We start from the raw sequence: 17,661 nt of genomic DNA, 5'->3' as shown, positions 1-17,661 counted from the left end.
GTCACCGCCACTTAGTGGCGAATGGGGGTTGTTGTGAAATATTTCACAGTCGAATGGCAGATTCCAAGTGCCGTGCCGAATGAGCAACAACTTCGAGCGATATTCTTCACTGCAAGGGTCGCGGGCCACTGGCGTCCCCTAGTGGCCTTTAATGGGGCCACTGACGTGCGATCCCTGACAATACACAACATGTGGGAAACACCCCCATCATCCATAATAGAGGTTTTTGTTGGGTTAGATCGCGTAAATATATAAATGTGTCGTTTAAACCCGCCACCACCCGACACAGCCAACTAGTAAGGGTTGTGTTACGTGAACACAACGTGGCCAAAATTTTGATTTAAAGCTTTCGTGACTGCAGGGATTCATATTCTTGGTTCTTTCGGTAAAGTCTCTTAGAAGGGAAACAATAAAATAATAAAAATATTAAACAATAAAATTATCACGACGTTTCGACTGCAACACAAGCAATGATCATCAGGTGTGAAACACAAGCAATTATCACCAGGTGTGAAAACACAACCGGTGGTGCTGTACCAGTAACAAATTGGCCACGTTCTTATTCTTGGTTCTTTCGGTAAAGTCACGTAGAAGGGAAACAATAAAATAATAAAAAATAAAACAATAAAATTATCACGACGTTTCGACTGCAACACAAGCAATCATCATTACGTGACTTTACCGAAAGAACCAATAATAAGAACGTGGCCAATTTGTTACTGGTACAGCACCAACGGTTGTGTATTGAAGAGCCAAGCCACAACATTTACAATCTGGCGTACGACGTTTCGCCAGTAATTACAACTGGCTTCATCAGGCGACAGCCACATTTGTGGAGAAGTCCACCTGTTTCGTTCCTTATATAGAGGCGTAGATGTGGTGACGACACTTCTGCGCTCTTGAGTCAACGTAAATTGTTCATGCGCATTATGCGAGTCCATCAACATCGTGCTGTCAAACCCCCAATGGTTTCAAATGGGTGGTGGCCCTCACATTGATGATGTTCTATCGCCAAAAGTGGCCCCACTCTGCAAATGACTGACGAACACTGCCTCAAATCGTACGCTATGGACTTTATTTGCAGCGCAATGGTTGTACGTTTGCCCACTGACCTTGCCTTCCGAGTGTATGTTACTCATCACCGCCACAGTGATGTCATCTTGCTGTGCTACTAAAAGGCGTGCTTCTGAGGTGTGCCGAGCCGGCTGCCCGTGAATATGTGTGACATTCTAAGTGCTTATGGCCTCAGACGATTTATTCGCCCATGCGGCCACAACCGAGTCCTTTGTTTGAAAACCCTGTTAGAGGTTCTCCAGATGAGGGCCCTTTCCTGTGCGGTGGTGTCACAAATGATATCACGCTCACAAATTTGATACCAAAAATTAAATGTTTTATTTACCAACAAAACAAAACTGTACATTAAAAAAAACCGATTAAAAAACATGATAGAAAACACTTTACATAAAATAACATTACAATTGTATCGATAATAAACAAGCAGATGTTTTGTACAGATTTGTTTTTAACGAGAAAATTACGCGTTTAATCAGAATCAGAATCTTCCTTTAGACTGGAGGGATCCGATGAACATTGAAGTTCTGTTTTTGCACAGTTATCCAGTACGGGCGGGTCAGCAAGTTACAATTTTACATTTCAGTTTCCTTGACCAGGCAAGAGACGTTGAGAGCCAATCATCTCTTGTTGACTGACAGCCTTTATTGAACCAGGTGAACGTTCATTTGAGATGCATCGTCTCTTGCGTTTGACGTCCTGATTCCGACCAGACCCATAACTCTTCGTCTTTGCTGCTCTGCGTCCTTTCTTTAACCAGGCACGAGCTCGCCGAGATTCTCTTGTCGGCATTTTTTTCACCATGCGAAAGTCTAATGCGATTCATTATTCCCTTGTAATTGGCATCCCTTTATTATTTAAACCAGGCAAGAACCCGTCACGATGCGTTAACCTCCTGCCATCGACGCCCTTTATTCACTAAGGCGGGTGAGAGCTCGTTGCGATTCATCATTCATTTTTGATTCACGTTCTTTATCTGAACACCGTCTACGCCGGTTGTCAGAGGCGGTTGCGTTGGCTCCTCTATGTTGTGGGCAGCAGAGGGCGGTACAGCAAAACCGTTTTGTTGTAATAAACCTTGACCGAAAGCTTTCGTGACTGCAGGAATTCATATTCTTTGGGTCTTTCGGTAAAGTCACGTAGATAGGTTCAAAGAAAATACAAAAAATATTACTACTAAATAATATTTTCATTAAATAACATTAATATTTCTTGTTATTTTATTATTATGTAATAAGACACAAAGAATACGTTGTTGTAATGTACTGTATTTCGATGGGGCCACGTGTATTTCAACCCCAGCCACCCCGACTTCGCTAACCTGCACTGACCAGCGTGGTCAAATAACCCCCCGTGACCCACGTGGTGGGGGATGGCTCTCATCCTGAATTCGCGTGACGAGGCTGTGCGTGGTAGAACACGACCATCGGCTCAACATTGACCCTGGCCACAACCTTGATCGTGATTTTGACCCCTCTGACATCATCGTGACCTTCAATCAGACCTTGACCCTGATTGACCGCGCACCTATACGCTGACTCTGACTCAGCCATGACCTTGACCTCTCAAACCTCAACCCCCCCCACACCAACCAGAACCAGTCACGGCATTGACCCAACCCCTCCCGACCTTGAGAGAGCCGAGACATCGGCCCAAACCTCGACTCTTGACGGCAAACCCTGACCCCAAAACCCCTTCAACCCGACCTCGACCCAGCCGCCCGAGTCTGGCCCTGACCCCGGGGGCCTCGGGGTGCCCGCGCCGCCCGCAGGGCTGGGGCGATTATCCGGAGGAGCCGAGTCTGGAGGGAGTCCCCCTCGGGGCCCAGCGCCGTTGAGAAGAGCAGGGCCTCCCCGTTCACCAAGGCCCGTACCCGTGCACTCCGCGTGCGAGACTCCAGCCACACCTAGAGCGGGGAGGGGGGGGGTACGATGGGATGGGGGGGGGCGGAGAAAATGAGGGGGGGGGGGATGTTGACAAGTGGTGGGGTTGGGGGAGGGGGTGGTTTTATGAATGTATTTATTGATGCGTTCACATGCAAATCATTCAATTTCGAGTGCCTCGACACAGAGGCGTTGGGAACTTTTTGTGTCGATGTGTGTTTCTCTCTCTCTGTGTCTCTGTGTTGTCTCTCTCTACTTGTGTGTCTGTCTGTGTGTCTCCGTGTATGTGTTGTGTCTCTTTCTCAAATTTAGCAATCTTTGGAAGAACGTAATCAACCAGGTAAGGTGCTGACTGTTGTGTTAGCCGACTCTCTGTGTTGTATTTGCTTTGTATTTCTAAATTTCTATTTAAAGCTTTTGTGACTGCAGGGATTCATCTTCTTGGTTCTTTCGGTAAAGTCACATATAATCTAAATAATGAAAATAAAACATAATAAAATAAAAGAAAGAACCAAGAAGTTGTAATTCTAAGTTCACTCGGTTTGTTTTCTACCTGATGACGATTGCCTGTGTTATAAAAATACATATTCTGTTTCTGGTAACCGCGGGGTTCGTATGGGGGCCATGGGGGCGGGTGAGGGCCTCACGTGCGTGAACTCCATGAGCAACTTCTCCTCGGGAACCCTGAAGACCCAGCTCCAGGAGCCGGACTCCCGAGAGAGGGCCTCCTCAGCCGCTTGGAGCCCAGGACAGGAGGAAGAAGGCGGGAGGAGCGGCAGACCCGGGGTCGGCTGGAGGGTTTCATCCACCTGCTGTTGCTCGTGGTTGGATTGATGCACCTGTTGCATTTGATTCGTTTTCTGGGTTTCATTTAGATCCTGGTTGGATCTATTCAGCTGCTGGTAGGGACCATTCGGTTGTTGGGTTTCACTTTGAAGGTGTCGGGATTGATCGAGCATTTGGGACCGATTACTTATGTGGGATTGATCCAGTTGCCGGTGGGTTTGATTGAGCTGATGCTGGGATTGATTCAACTGTTTAGTGTGATCCAGCTGCTGGTGATATCCATTCAGCTCCGCGTGGAATTGATTCACTTGTTCGGTTCGATCTAACTCTGGGTCTGATAGGTACCCCTCGTGATGGGACTGATTTAGCCGCTGATTGAGTTGTTCACTTTGATGTAGATCCTCATGGGATGGATCCGATTGATTTTGATTCGGCTGATTTTGACTCAGATGATTTTGACTCGGCTGATTTTGACTCAGATAATTTTGACTCGGCTGCTGTGGAGTTTTACTCGGCACTTGCTGAGTTTGATGCGGTTGAGGTTGGGTTAGATACAGTTGTTGTAAATGATCTGGCTGCTGCTGCTGGGACTGGTGCTGTTGTAGATGCAGTTCAGCTTGATTCAGTTGCTCGGACAGATGCAGTCCCTGGCTTTGGTTCTGTCTTTGCTCGGTTTGATCCAGCTGCTCGTGAAATGTATTATTTAACCGCTGATGTGATTGATACAGCTGGGATTTATTGAGCGGAATAAGACCATGGAGAGTTGTGCTTTCGTTCAGCGGCTGCTGTGTCTGATTGAGGTCTTCTGTTTTATTCAACTGCTGCAATTGCATTTGATATTTATCATGGGATGGATTCACTTGAAGGGTTTGATTCTGCGGCAGTTGAATATCATTAAATTCTTCCTGGGTTTGATTTTGCTTCAGTTGAATCTGATTCAGTTCGTCCTGGGTTTGATTTTGCTGCACTTGAATCTGATTCAGTTCGTCCTGGGTTTGATTCTGCTGCAGTTGAATCTGATTCAGTTCTTCATGGGTTTGATTCTGCTGCAGTTGAATCTGATTCAATTCTTCCTGGGTTTGATTCCTCTGCAGTTGAATCTGATTCAGTTCTTCATGGGTTTGATCCTGCTGCAGTTGAATCTGATTCAGTTCTTCCTGGGTTTGATTCCTCTGCAAATGAATCTGATTCAGTTCTTCCTGGGTTTGATCCTGCTGCAGTTGAATCTGATTCAGTTCTTCCTGGGTTTGATTCTGCTGCAGTTGAATCTGATTCAGTTCTTCCTGGGTTTGATTCTTCTGCAGTTGCATCTGATTCAGTTCGTCCTGGGTTTGATTTTGCTTCAGTTTAATCTGATTCAGTTCTTCCTGGGTTTGATTCCTCTGCAAATGAATCTGATTCAGTTCTTCCTGGGTTTGATCCTGCTGCAGTTGAATCTGATTCAGTTCTTCCTGGGTTTGATCCTGCTGCAGTTGCATCTGATTCAGTTCTTCCTGGGTTTGATTCTGCTGCAGTTGAATCTGATTCAGTTCTTCCTGGGTTTCATTCTTCTGCAGTTGCATCTGATTCAGTTCGTCCTGGGTTTGATTCTGCTGCAGTTGAATCTGATTCGGTTGATGTCGTTGCTCGGTTAGATTCGGCTGCTTCTGGCTCTGATTCGTTTGCTGCTTCTGCCGAGTTTGATTCATTTGCTGCTGAAGCGGAATCGTTTGGTGCTGCTGCTGCAGTTGTTGTAGCTGATGTTGCAGTTGATGCTGCGCCTGTTGTTGATGTCGTGGTTGCTGTTGTTGTTGCTGCTCTAGCTGTAGGTGCTGCATGTGAATGAGGTCTGGTTGCTGTCGCCCGAGCATATGTTGTCTCCGATTCAGCGGTTCCAGAAGTTCAGTCACTTTAAATACCCGCCGTTGCTGCTGTTCTTGCTGCTGCTGCTGTTCTGGCTGCTGTTCCTGCTGCTGCGGCTGCTGTTGCTGTTCCGGTTGCTGTTCCAGTTGCTGCTGCTGTTCTTGATGCTGCTGCTGCTGTTGCTCCTGCTGCTCCCGCTGCTCTTTCTGTTCCGGTTGCTGTTCCAGTTGCTGCTGCCGCTGTCCCTGTGGCTGTTGTTGCTGCTGCTGCTGTTGTTGCTGCTGCTGTTCCTGCTGCACCTGTTGTTCTGGTTGCTGCTGTCGCACTCCCCGCTGCGGCTGCTGATGTCGTTGCCACTTCTCATCCTCCTGTTGCTCCCACTGCTGTATCTGCTGCAGTTCTTCCCACTCCTGCTGTTCCTGTTGCTGCTGTTGTAGTGGGTGGGAGATGGGGGCACTCAGAGGCCCCGGGAAGCCCCCGTGTCTCCTCCTCAGCTCCGACTCCCGACCCAGGGATCGCACCAGGCCCCCCAGTACATCCCGCAACTCTGTGGCAAAACGAATGAGCACGCACGCAGGCACGTGTGTGAGAGCACGTGCGCACCTCCACACACGTCAATGCACGCGCGCGCGAGAGCACGTGCTCACCTCCACACACGTCAACGCACGCGCGCGCGAGAGCACGTGCGCACCTCCACACACGTCAATGCACGCGCGCGCGAGAGCACGTGCGCACCTCCACACACGTCAACGCACGCGCGCGCGAGAGCACGTGCGCACCTCCACACACGTCAACGCACGCGTGTACACCTATACATGCGTGTACGAACAATTCTGGTGTTGGGCACATACGCAGGATTTCCTACATTCACACGGGCGAGTGCACAATCACTTGCAAACGCATATAAATACAAAGATCCCCCGTGTAGCCTTTAACAGGCTGTTGAGGCGAGTGCTGTTAGCGGGCGCCTATGAAGGCCGGCAGGGCACACTCGAGGGTGGGGTGGTCAACAGCACGCCCGGCCGTCTTTGTTTCCACAGTACTGATGGTTTACACTTTAGACAATGCACCAGCTACCAATCTAAGCTCAGCAGGGTTTTGCGGCCTGGATCGTGGTTAGATGGGTGACCACTATTCCATAACAGGTGCTATAGACACCGGGGTGAAGCGAGCGGCATAATCGGGCTGTCCAGCAAAATCCACTGTTGTACCCTATACTCAAATGTTTCAACATTTATTTGTTCCCGCTCTCACCAACCCGCACTGACCAGCGTGGTGAAGTATGGTCAAATAAACCCCCACCACCCGCACTGTGTGGGGAGGCTCTCATCCAGCAGTGGATTGACAAGCGTGTTGTACAAGTACACGTGTGGTTGCGCGTGCATGTGCAGGTGCACGTGTTGTGTGTGTGCGAGTTCACACACAACACACGCGTTTGAACCCTTTCTCATTCCGATTACATGTACATACATGTACGTCAACGGTTATCTTAGTATTTCTTCCGATTCCGTTCCCATAACGTACACGTACATATTTTATTTTAGAAAAACTAAAATGTGACTTTTTTTAAACTGAAATAAAATCACTTTTTCGGTACCGAGACTACCACAAGGCCATGTGCGCCACAGTTTGGCGCCAGCTATCATGAAGTGTGGTCGTATCGCTATAGTTCTCTACGCCTCTATAAATAAAATTAACGCCGAGTCGCTTGCACGTTCCGAGATTCGGCGGTGAACGGGACACCCACGCTCCAACTTGCAGACGTGCCAGAACGCGAACGGGTTAATGTGTGTGTGTGCCAGTGTGTATGCAAGCACGTGGGGTGGGGAGCGGTAGTGTAGCGGTTAGCGCGCTGCGCTATGAACCTGGCGACCCGGGTTCAATTCCCGCTCACAGCCAACACCAGTGACGATTATCTGAACCGGTCCCGGGCCTCCCCTAGGTCGAATCAACCTCAAATGAGTACCTGGTGCGGTGTGTAAACATTGCCACTAGGGAGACAAAGGCGGTAGGGCGTGGTGCTGGCCACCCACCCCCTCGTGTACCGTTCCGGCCTTCATAGGTGCTCGCGAACAGCACTTGCCCCTACAGTCTGTTAAGGCTACACGGGGGATCTTTATCTTTATGCAAGCACGTGCGCACTTGCAAGCCATCGCATGCGAATGCATTGAATGCTCGCATCATTGAAGCCTTGAAGCTGGGTGAGCCGAGATCCGGGTCCCACTCACCACACGCCCGCTTCTTCTTGGCGCAGGAGATGCGAGACGCACGCTGGCACTCGTCGCCGGCCGCCGGGAAACCCAGCTGAGGGGCCTGGACCACACACCACACACACACACCGTCAGCACCATCAACAACCGTCAGCGTCATCACCGTCAGCATTATCATCAGCACCATCATCAGCACCATCAACAACCATTAGCATCCTCGGCACCATCAGCAGCCATAAAATAACACAAGCAAGAACACAACATCGTCCTTCATCGTCATCATCATCAGAAGTTGAAGTTGCTGCAGCCTCATCACCACCACCAAGTGGGAAGAACTTGTGGTTGTCCACCATCAATGGGGATCATCGTTGGTATCTTTCAGGGGTCTCTGGATCGCAGTGATCCCATCGTGGGGGTCCCTAAAGGTAACTGCGAGTGGTTGTCTCCCTGCGTCAGGTCTCTGACTATGGGGGTCCCCAGGGGTATCTGCGAGTGGTTGTCTCCCTGCGTCAGGTCTCTGACTATGGGGGTCCCCAGGGGTATCTGCGAGTGGTTGTCTCCCTGCGTCAGGTCTCTGACTATGGGGGTCCCCAGGGGTATCTGCGAGTGGTTGTCTCCCTGCGTCAGGTCTCTGACTATGGGGGTCCCCAGGGGTATCTGCGAGTGGTTGTCTCCCTGCGTCAGGTCTCTGACTATGGGGGTCCCCAGGGGTATCTGCGAGTGGTTGTCTCCCTGCGTCAGGTCTCTGACTATGGGGGTCCCCAGGGGTATCTGCGAGTGGTTGTCTCCCTGCGTCAGGTCTCTGACTATGGGGGTCCCCAGGGGTATCTGCGAGTGGTTGTCTCCCTGCGTCAGGTCTCTGACTATGGGGGTCCCCAGGGGTATCTGCGAGTAGTTGTCTCCCTGCGTCAGGTCTCTGACTATGGGGGTCCCCAGGGGTATCTGCGAGTGGTTGTCTCCCTGGGTCAGGTCGCTGACTATGGGGGTCCCCAGGGGTATCTGCGAGTGGTTGTCTCCCTGGGTCAGGTCTCTGACAATGGGGGTCCCCAGGGGTATCTGCGAGTGGTTGTCTCCCTGGGTCAGGTCTCTGACAATGGGGGTCCCCAGGGGTATCTGCGAGTGGTTGTCTCCCTGGGTCAGGTCTCTGACTATGGGGGTCCCCAGGGGTAATTGCGAGTGGTTGTCTCCCTGGGTCAGGTCTCTGACTATGGGGGTCCCCAGGGGTATCTGCGAGTGGTTGTCTCCCTGGGTCAGGTCTCTGACAATGGGGGTCCCCAGGGGTAACTGCGAGTGGTTGTCTCCCTGGGTCAGGTCTCTGGGAATGGGGGTCCCCAGGGGTATCTGCGAGTGGTTGTTCCCTTTAGAGGTCCCTGGGCCAGGTCTCTCGCTACGGGGGGTCCCCAAGGGGGGACGTGCGAGCGATTCTGTCCGGGTTCGGGGGTTCTCACCGAGGGGGCGCCCGGGGGCATCTGCGAGGGGCGGCAGGGCCGGGAGTAGAAGGAGCAGAGCTGGGAGTCTCTGTTCTCGCGCAGTGGACCGGCCTCGACGGCGCGAAGTTGTCTCAGCTCCGCGCACGTCGGCTCCCGGCTCCCCGGGGGAACTGGGACAGCAGCAGCAGCAGCAATAACATCAGGGTCAAAGGTCAATACTTTTTGTACATTTTACCCGATTTTCACATAAAGCTCTCAAATGAGTCGGCGTTCACTGAAATCGATGGAGCGGTGTTCTCAGCACAAACATTCAAATGTGCACGCGTACAGCTGAGCCACTTAATCTATAGACGTGTCATTGTAACTCGACAAACTAAATTGGTACAAGGAGTGAGAGACGCGCCGAAAAACAGCAAACCGAATTGAGTGTTCATCGTGGGAGTGGTCAGTGGTGCGTGATTGACAGGCGAGCGGTACGTGACAGGTGATTGATGAGTGAGTGACAGGCGAGCGTCGAGCGATTGACAGGCGTGCAGGAGGAGCCTTACGCGCCATCTGCTGCCGGGCCCAGTGCGAGAAGCGAGGCACGCGCGCGTACACTCCGGGCTTCCCCACCTCGGCGCAGCCGTCCCCCCACGACACCACGCCCAGCAGCACCGGGGCGGCGGCGGCGGCGGAAGGGTCCCGCGATGGGTTTGGGGGGCTGCACACCAGGGGCCCCCCGGAATCGCCCTGTCCCCCGACACACACGCGCGGAGAGCCTGCGTTGCATGAAGCCGGCAAGACGGAGCCTCTGCTGGACGTCCGTGACAAAGAGCTTTATAGCTCATCGGATTCTTCCAGCATGCATACATGTTTCTGATTCTGGTCCGATTCCGATTCTGCCTCGCGGTAAAAGCCCGTTGTACTGCACTTCTACGCTCCCGCATCTTACTACCTTCGCCTACCCGCATCGGCCTTCATGGTGAAGTATTACAGGGTGGCCAAAGTAACCCCCCCCCCCACGATACGGACGGCATGGGGAGGCCCTCATCCAGGAGTGGATTCACAAAGTGTTGTCTGCTGCAGAGGTTAGCGCGCTGCGCTACGAACCCGGCGACCCGAGTTCCATTCCCGCTTGCGACCAAAAACAGTGCCGCACCTCCGATTAGCACGGTTGGCTACGTACGATGCGAAAGAACTTCAACAAACATGCGAATATTTGTGATTTTTGTTATTTTATTTTTTTACCTACGTGACCTTACCCAATAGAACCAAAGAGTATGAGAATATTTGACCCGGTGCTGGGCCTCCACGAGGTCGACTCAGCCTTAAATATATACCCTGGTGCCGTGCGTAAACATCAGCAATGGGGGGGAGACAAAGGCGGCCGGTCGTGGCGTCGTCCACACCACCCCCTGCGTGTGCCATCACCGGACCTTCGCAGGTGCTCTCTGAACATCGCCTGCCGCCAACAGCCCGTCGACTGCCAACGGGGTTTAGTCGGCGTCTGTGTCGCGTGCGTGCGTTGCTGTTGCTGTGGCTGTGGCTGCCGCCGTTGCGTGCCCACCTGGCAGGTGTCGGCGGCGCCGTCCATGCGACCGGCGCACAGCATCCCAGCCGTGACGTGGGCCGGGCCCAGCGCAGAGCGGCACAGCGACTGGGGCTGCAGGGGCAGCCGCGCGGCGAGCAGCACCCGGGAGCCGGGCCCGTCTGCGGGCGGCAGAGGAGGGCAGCAGCAGCAGCATCAGAAGAGCACGTGACACTTGCAGATTGTACCGCGGTGATTGTGCGGCACGGACTAGGAAGTCGATTGACCAACGGGCTGAACGCGTGCGTGTGCGTGTACACATTATAAGGCATGTTCAATCCACTGCTGGATGAAGGCCCTCCCTATGCCGTCGCCACCTCTAACGATGATCACGCGACGCGACAATCCATCCCCAACGCCTGCGCTCAAACAGATTTCATCGCTCCATCTCCTGGGTGGTGGTAATATAGATTAAGTAACGTTCTGACCCGTTACATACAACGGGACACCTGTAAAAAAGGGAGCTTTATAGCTCATCGTATTCCTCCGAGTATAAATATTTTGATTCAGAATGTTGTACGAGATGGGGTTATCGAGATAGCGATGACAAACGTGAATGAAATTGCAATGTGCAAAGTGGCAATATAATTTGCTGAACGTATCTTGAGTAAAATGCACTGGTAAAAAAAAATTACATAGCTAAATAAATCATGATGTTTGTTGACTTCGTAATTTTCGTTGCAATATGCAATACGGACTTAGACCCTTCCCCTCCTATCGGCCTCAGGCCCCTCATAATTGCTCGTGCCCGCTCACCTTCCTGCAGGGTGCCCCATCCTGCGACGGTGCAGGGGGTGCCGGGCGGGAGCTGGAGGCTGCTGGGGGGCAGGGCGAGCGTGGAGACGTGGGCGCTGAGCGGTGCCGGCTGAGCCAGCTCCAGGAGGGCCACGTCGCAGTCGAAGGAGCGAGGGTCGTACTGGAGGACAGGGGGAACACGCGGACACCGGGTTTACCGAAATCACTTTGTGATGCGAGACGGCGCTGGTTATTCGATTGAGATTAAATAAAAAATAAGTAAAAATTCGTAGCCATCGGACAAAGATGGTCACTGCATCACGCGCTTTCAGGCGCGCTCCTATACGACCGTCTGGAACGCTCTTCCTTACTATATTAGGAAGCCGCTGGAGCTATGCACTTTCAAATCTAGATTGAAAACTAATTTCTTTAGAACTGTTTTTGTGTTTAGTTTGTTGCCCTTCCCCAGCCCCTCCGATTAGCACAGTTGGCTACGTACGGTACGAAAGAAGTTCAACATACATAAATAAAAAGTACACGTCTTTTCAAACCAAATTGCGAACAGGATATTAAGCATTTATGGAATAAATACAATTTATGGAGGAGTGGATGGCTTTTAAGATGAAGTACTGTTATCTGTGACAGATTCCACCAGTCTGTTATAATCAGAAAGCTACGAGCTACACATGATAAAATCCATCCAAGCGTCGTGGTGTCACCACCGCTGCGTAGTGGCGAATGACGGCGGCTGTCGTCGTTGTTGTTGGTGGTGTTGCTGTGTGTGAGGCTTACGTGCGGGTGGATGATGATGCGGTTGATAGCGATGGTCGACTCGAAGGGATCGGTCTCCACCAGGTCATGTTCCCCCAGGACGGCCGCCCAGTCGTCCTCACGTTTGCTCCTGGGACAATCGACGCGGGGGTTACGGAGGTCAATGCTTGTCGAGCCAGGGGTCACGGGCCCCATGATCCCTAGCAGCTAGCACATTACGGGAAGCTCAACCAAGACACGTGATCAATTAGCAGAACTCTCTGTCCACCAAACCCCGTTCGTGGCCACTCACGTTACAGCCTAGGTATGTATATTGTTGGTTCTTTCGGTAAAGTCACGTAGAAGGTAAATAATAAAACACTACAAATTAAACAATTAAATTCTCACGACGTTTCGATTGCAACACAAGCAATCATCATCAGGTGTGAAAACCACAGCAAGAAAATTTTGCCGTGGTTTTCACACCTGATGATGATTGCTTGCGTTGCTGTGGTTTTCACACCTGATGATGATTGCTTGTGTTGCAATCGAAACGTCGTGAGACATAGTTTTATTTTCATTATTTAATTATTTCCCTTCTACGTGACTTTACCGAACGAACCAAGACTATGAATCCCCGCAAGTCACGAAAGCTTTCAATCGAAGCCTAGGTATGATAGAGTGAGACCCCAGGTGAGACGTCAGGTGAGGGCCCAGATGAGAGCGAGCCCGGGTGGAGATAGAACGAGCCGAGCCCATCCCAAGGGTGAGACAACCCAGACGAGTAAACTTATCCCCGGGCGAGCGGACCCCAGCTAAAGCGTGGAGGGCCCAGGGTGAGCGGTTGCCCGGACTGGCGCCCACCTGTGGAAGCAGTGCGCCGCCGTGAGCGCCCACCTGCGGGCCACCAGCACGGCGCCGCACGCGTGCGCCCCACGGAGGCGCGCCGACACGAGCCACGGGAACGCGCCGCGGGGGGGCTCCGTGCCCCCCACGATGCGGGGCACCCCGACACCGCGCTGCCTCGTGCCCCTCCTCACTGTGCCCAGCGCCGGCCCGGCCGGTGTTGCCCGCCGGGCGCCTCGAGCCGGGGTCGGCGTGGCAACGTCGCCACCACCGGCGTCGGTCGCTTCTTCGCTTGCGACAGCCAGATCTGAAAGGTCAAAAGGTCGAAAGTTTATCCTGGCCTTTTAAAACGAGCGGAAATCCCACATTCCTGCGGCAGGAGGCAACACTTTGCATGCTTTAGAATGACAGCGGTTGACAAACGTGGTGCATATTTGTTATCGGTGACCCTGACACATATTTGGAGTTTACATTTCTCTCTTTCTTCCCGTGGTCACGTGGATTTTTCTCCGGGGCCTCCGGTCTTTCCCTCCATATTTACAATCAACATCACGCGTTTAGAGCATTCTGCTGCTATAAATGTCCACGCGATAAGTCACTTCGTCGAGCAATCATGATGTGTGAGAGCCAGGTCTCTTCTGAAAAATAGCTATATATAGCTCAGTGGGTCTTATTTGGTAACACAAAAATAAAAAATAATGTCGGGGGCTTGGATTGACTCCCGACCGGGAATTGCACTCAACTGAATACGTACGGCGCGAAAGAAGTCCAACATACACGTTGAGTCGACCGAGTGACGTACCGCACGCGCGCCTCCTCGCGTCGCAGCGCTCACGCACGAGGTCGCGGCACGCGGACTCGGAGAGGCGGGCAGCCTCGCACAGGCGCACGAAGCGCGCACAGCCACGCGGGGACCCCTCCACGGGGGCCAGGGGTCCCTGCACGGGGCCCGAGGCCTCTGGGCCGGAAGTCGGGGGTGGTTCGTCCCAGGAGATCGTCGTCTTCGAGGTCAGAGACGCCGTCTCTGGCCCCGTTCCCTGTCGTCTGGGACCCGGGGTCGCCTCCTCCTCTTCCCCCTCCGCTGCCGCCGCCATCTCTGAGCAGCTGGGCTCTGCCCCTGTGAGACCAGCTGCTGTTGGGGGGGAGGGGAGGGGAGAGACAAACACGGGTGGGCACATAGGTCCCGGAGAGGACTTGTGGTTGTGGGTGGTAATGGTGATTATTATGATGATGATGTTGGTGGTTGTAAGATGTGGAAATGTGTGATTTATTCTTTTTGGTGGCAATGGTGATAATGATGTTGATGGAGGACAGCGTGATGATCATGAAAGCAGAGTTGTGCTAAAGGTAGTGGTTGTAATCATGAAGGTGCTGATGATATTAATTATGAAGATGTTTGGGACATTCATTAATTATCATGGGACCTTTTTTTACCAGTATCAAAATATGAAAGAAATAATACGTGTTTGGCAGAAGGAATAACGCCTATTCTTATTTTAATAATCAATGAATGACGATTGTTATTCTCCTGTTGTTAAGAGCGGGGAATAGCTTTAATGATGACTCTGTTCCCGATTATGTCGATGATACTACTGATGACGACGGCGGTGCTGATGATGATGATGATTCTCCTGCTGCTGCTGCTGATGATGATGATGATACTACTGATGACAACGTTGCTGCTGCTGCTGCTGAAGACGGCACCTGCGCCGTAGCAGGTGAGCAGCTCTCGATTGCGCCTCGCGGTGGAGACGCTGAGCGCGGAGAGCGCGAACTCGCGCGAGGCGCGGAGCAGTGCGGAGCCGCGCTCCGAGAGCACTGCAAGCACAGCACCAATCACCGAGCACCCATCGTCAACATCAGCGGCATCATCGGCAACACCGGACATCACCGGCACCGTCAGCAACAACGGCATCATCATCACTATTAGCACCATCAGCACCATCTCCATCAGCACCAGCATCATCATCAGCACCATCTCCATCATCAGCACCATCATCATCATCACTATTAGCACCATCAGCACCATCACCATCAGCACCATCATCACTATTAGCACCATCAGCACCATCTTCATCAGCACCAGCATCACCATCAGCACCGTCTCCATCAGCACCAGGATAATAATCATAACCATCAGCACCATCATCATCACTATTAGCACCATCAGCACCATCTCCATCAGCACCATCTCCATCAGCACCAGCATCATCACTATCAGCACCATCATCACCACCATCAGCACCAACATCATCATCAACATCAGCACCATCGTCATCGTCAATACTATTTTCATCATCGTCTTCAACATGACTATCATTACCAGCATCATCATCATTATTAATACCATAAGCACCACAAACATTGCCAATACCACCGTCAACATCATTATCCACATCATCCGCATCGTAAACATCATCACCATCGACATCATCACCATTATCATCGTCACATCTCCAACATCACATCGTCGTCACCTGCAGAACATTCCCATCATGGGTAAAACACTAATGATAACCACCACCACCACTCATCATTGCTGCACTCATCACCGGCACAAGAATATCATCACTCGATCACCATATCATTTCACCACTATCACAGGCAGAACATCAACATCATCCGTCATCATTTTCCTGAACATCATCGTGAGAACATCGTTATCACGACCATCGTCATTACAATCACAATCAGCAGCAGTGTCTGTGAGTGGATTGACCAACGTTCACATCAGACATGTTTAATCCACTGCTGGATTAAGCCTCCCCCGCCCCGATCCCGTCGCCACCTCTTAACGATGTTCATGCGACGACAAATTACATCGCTCCATCTCCTGAGCCACGGACATATTCCTTAAGTAACGTTACTGATCAGCCCTTGCTGGACATGTGTGAAAAAAGAGCTTCATAGCTTCGATTTAAAGCTTTCGTGACTGCAAGGATTCATCTTCTTTGGTTCTTTCGGTAAAGTCACGTAGAATGAAAATAAAATAATAAATTGATAAAATAAAATAACACAATAATATTCTCACGACGTTTCGGCCACAACACAAGTGGCCTTCATCAGGTGAAGGGGACGAGACTGTCTGGAGGACAGCGCTGAGAATATTATTGTGTTATTTTATTTTTATAAATTTATTATTTTATTCTCATTCTACGTGACTTTACCGAAAGAACCCAAGAAGAAGAGCTTCATAGCTCATCGGATTCCTCCCAGTATATAACAGTACCCGCAATCACATTCAGATAATTACGTAAATGTCCTCTGTCAATGGGATGCCGCTGTAAACCATGGGGAGCATTCGAAAGCACGTGGGGGGGGCGGGCGGGGGGGGGGGTGGTGGGGGATGAGGCAAAGCCGTTCGGGCCGTACGAGACGCGCCCCAGCGGGCAGGCAGACCGAGACCCCCACCGAGCCCCCCGCTGCCCCGGCGTCTCTCACCGTCCAGGGCGCTGGGTGGGAGCGCCAGGACGGGGGCGGCGGAGCGAGGCGGAGCTGAGGTTGGGAGCGCCAAGGAGAGTGAAGGCGAGAGGCCGCACACGAGCAGCGGCAGCAGCAGCAGCAACATCATCCTCGCCCTGCACAGAGACGAAGATCCCCCCCCCCCCCCAAAGAGCCTTTAACGAACTGGTGGGGGCTAAGTGCTGTGAGCGAGCGCCTATGATGACCGGCACGGTCAGCACAACGCCCGGCCGTCTTTGTCTCCCCAGTGGCGATGTTTTTACACACCTCACCCAGTGCTTATTTGAGGCTGAGTCCACCTAGGGGAGGGCCCAGGACCGATTTAGACAATCGCCACTGGGTGTTGGTGGCCGTGAGCGGGAATCGAACTCGGGTGGCCGGGTTCGTAGCGCAGCGTAGCGCTGATCGCTACACGACCGTCACTTGGATAACCTCTCCCTCACACACATCCCCCCTCTCTCCAAGATAAATACTTACCCGTGGTCCTCCTGATGATAATCTGTCCCCCGTCTCCCGTCATGGCAATGTGGAATTTCCCACCGCTGGCTCAGAGGAGGTATAACTGAGGGTGTTCGTTTGAATTGGCCAATTTATAATTCCACACGCGGGGGACCTCCTGTGAAAATAACGTCTCGAGACTCGTCGAGATTTGCCTGGTGCTACATCAAGTAACGCGCCACGCGTACGCAACAGACTTACGAGTCGATTACGGTGTTGGCAAGAAGATATCACTTGCTACTTACGTTAGCAGGGGCCACGGAATCGAACTGAGGAGTTCAGGTTCTATGCGCAGTGCGCACGTAAATCAACGTGCCACGGCTCCCCAAACAACGAATTAAGTAACACCACCACCGTCATCATCATAATTCTCAACTCGTCACACCCCAGAGCCCGTTATAAGCACAAGGCGGCTGAACCCCCGGATTTGAACCCAGGATTGTAATCGGTGCCCACTCGGTGCCTCTGACCCGATGCTATCTTTCCGGAGGCGATTTTGACCTTTCACCCGAAGTCCCCCTTGAAGTTCCATCACCCCAGACTGCGCTACCCTGATTCCCAACACCGCCTCCCGTCCC

At 52.0% G+C, this 17,661-nt stretch overlaps 3 protein-coding genes across 4 annotated transcripts; all 3 read right to left on the bottom strand.

Moving 5' to 3' along the window:
- Window positions 1–1,306: 1,306 nt before the first annotated feature.
- Window positions 1,307–9,951, bottom strand: LOC116944316 (uncharacterized). Its single transcript, XM_032957879.2, has 5 exons — window positions 9,771–9,951; window positions 9,241–9,392; window positions 7,811–7,895; window positions 3,602–6,129; window positions 1,307–2,977 (listed from the first exon to the last, which is right to left on the bottom strand). Exons 1-5 carry the CDS (start codon window positions 9,775–9,777, stop codon window positions 2,768–2,770), a joined length of 2,982 nt encoding a protein of 993 aa, XP_032813770.2. The 5' UTR covers window positions 9,778–9,951; the 3' UTR covers window positions 1,307–2,767.
- Window positions 9,952–10,041: 90 nt separating this feature from the next.
- LOC142925593 (serine protease 56-like) lies at window positions 10,042–13,467 on the bottom strand (the record flags this gene model as incomplete). Its single annotated transcript, XM_076068643.1, has 5 exons — window positions 10,042–10,107; window positions 10,772–10,914; window positions 11,549–11,708; window positions 12,320–12,428; window positions 13,142–13,467. Coding segments are annotated over 5 exons (804 nt in total), but the record flags the coding sequence as incomplete, so codon positions are not given.
- LOC116944393 (uncharacterized) lies at window positions 13,393–17,405 on the bottom strand. Of its 2 annotated transcripts, XM_032957976.2 has the most exons (3): window positions 16,565–17,405; window positions 14,828–14,941; window positions 13,393–14,255 (listed from the first exon to the last, which is right to left on the bottom strand). In XM_032957976.2, exons 1-3 carry the CDS (start codon window positions 16,692–16,694, stop codon window positions 13,735–13,737), a joined length of 765 nt encoding a protein of 254 aa, XP_032813867.2. In that variant the 5' UTR covers window positions 16,695–17,405; the 3' UTR covers window positions 13,393–13,734. The 2 variants fall into 2 exon arrangements, with proteins under 2 accessions (XP_032813867.2, XP_075924714.1); XM_076068599.1 differs by lacking the exon at window positions 16,565–17,405 and having other exon boundaries at window positions 14,828–15,768.
- Window positions 17,406–17,661: the final 256 nt, after the last annotated feature.

This window comes from Petromyzon marinus, chromosome 21 (genome assembly GCF_048934315.1).
Source record: "Petromyzon marinus isolate PM22_M1 ecotype Great Lakes invasive population chromosome 21, UKy_Petmar_22M1.pri1.0, whole genome shotgun sequence".
Taxonomy (NCBI): domain Eukaryota; kingdom Metazoa; phylum Chordata; class Hyperoartia; order Petromyzontiformes; family Petromyzontidae; genus Petromyzon; species Petromyzon marinus.
Note: the sequence above shows the minus strand (reverse complement) of the source record. Positions and strands in the feature narration are given on the sequence as shown.

Coding starts and splice junctions, on each gene's coding strand:
- LOC116944316 (XM_032957879.2), bottom strand. Junction 7,896..9,240: donor TGCCCCCGGGCGCCCCCTCG/GTGAGAACCCCC, acceptor TGTGTGGTCCAG/GCCCCTCAGCTGGGTTTCCC. Junction 6,130..7,810: donor CAAGAAGAAGCGGGCGTGTG/GTGAGTGGGACC, acceptor GTTTTGCCACAG/AGTTGCGGGATGTACTGGGG.
- LOC116944393 (XM_076068599.1), bottom strand. CDS start 15,569: ATGATAATGGTGATGATGTCGATGGTGATGATGTTTACGATGCGGATG. Junction 14,256..14,827: donor GCTCACCTGCTACGGCGCAG/GTGCCGTCTTCA, acceptor CCCCCCCAACAG/CAGCTGGTCTCACAGGGGCA.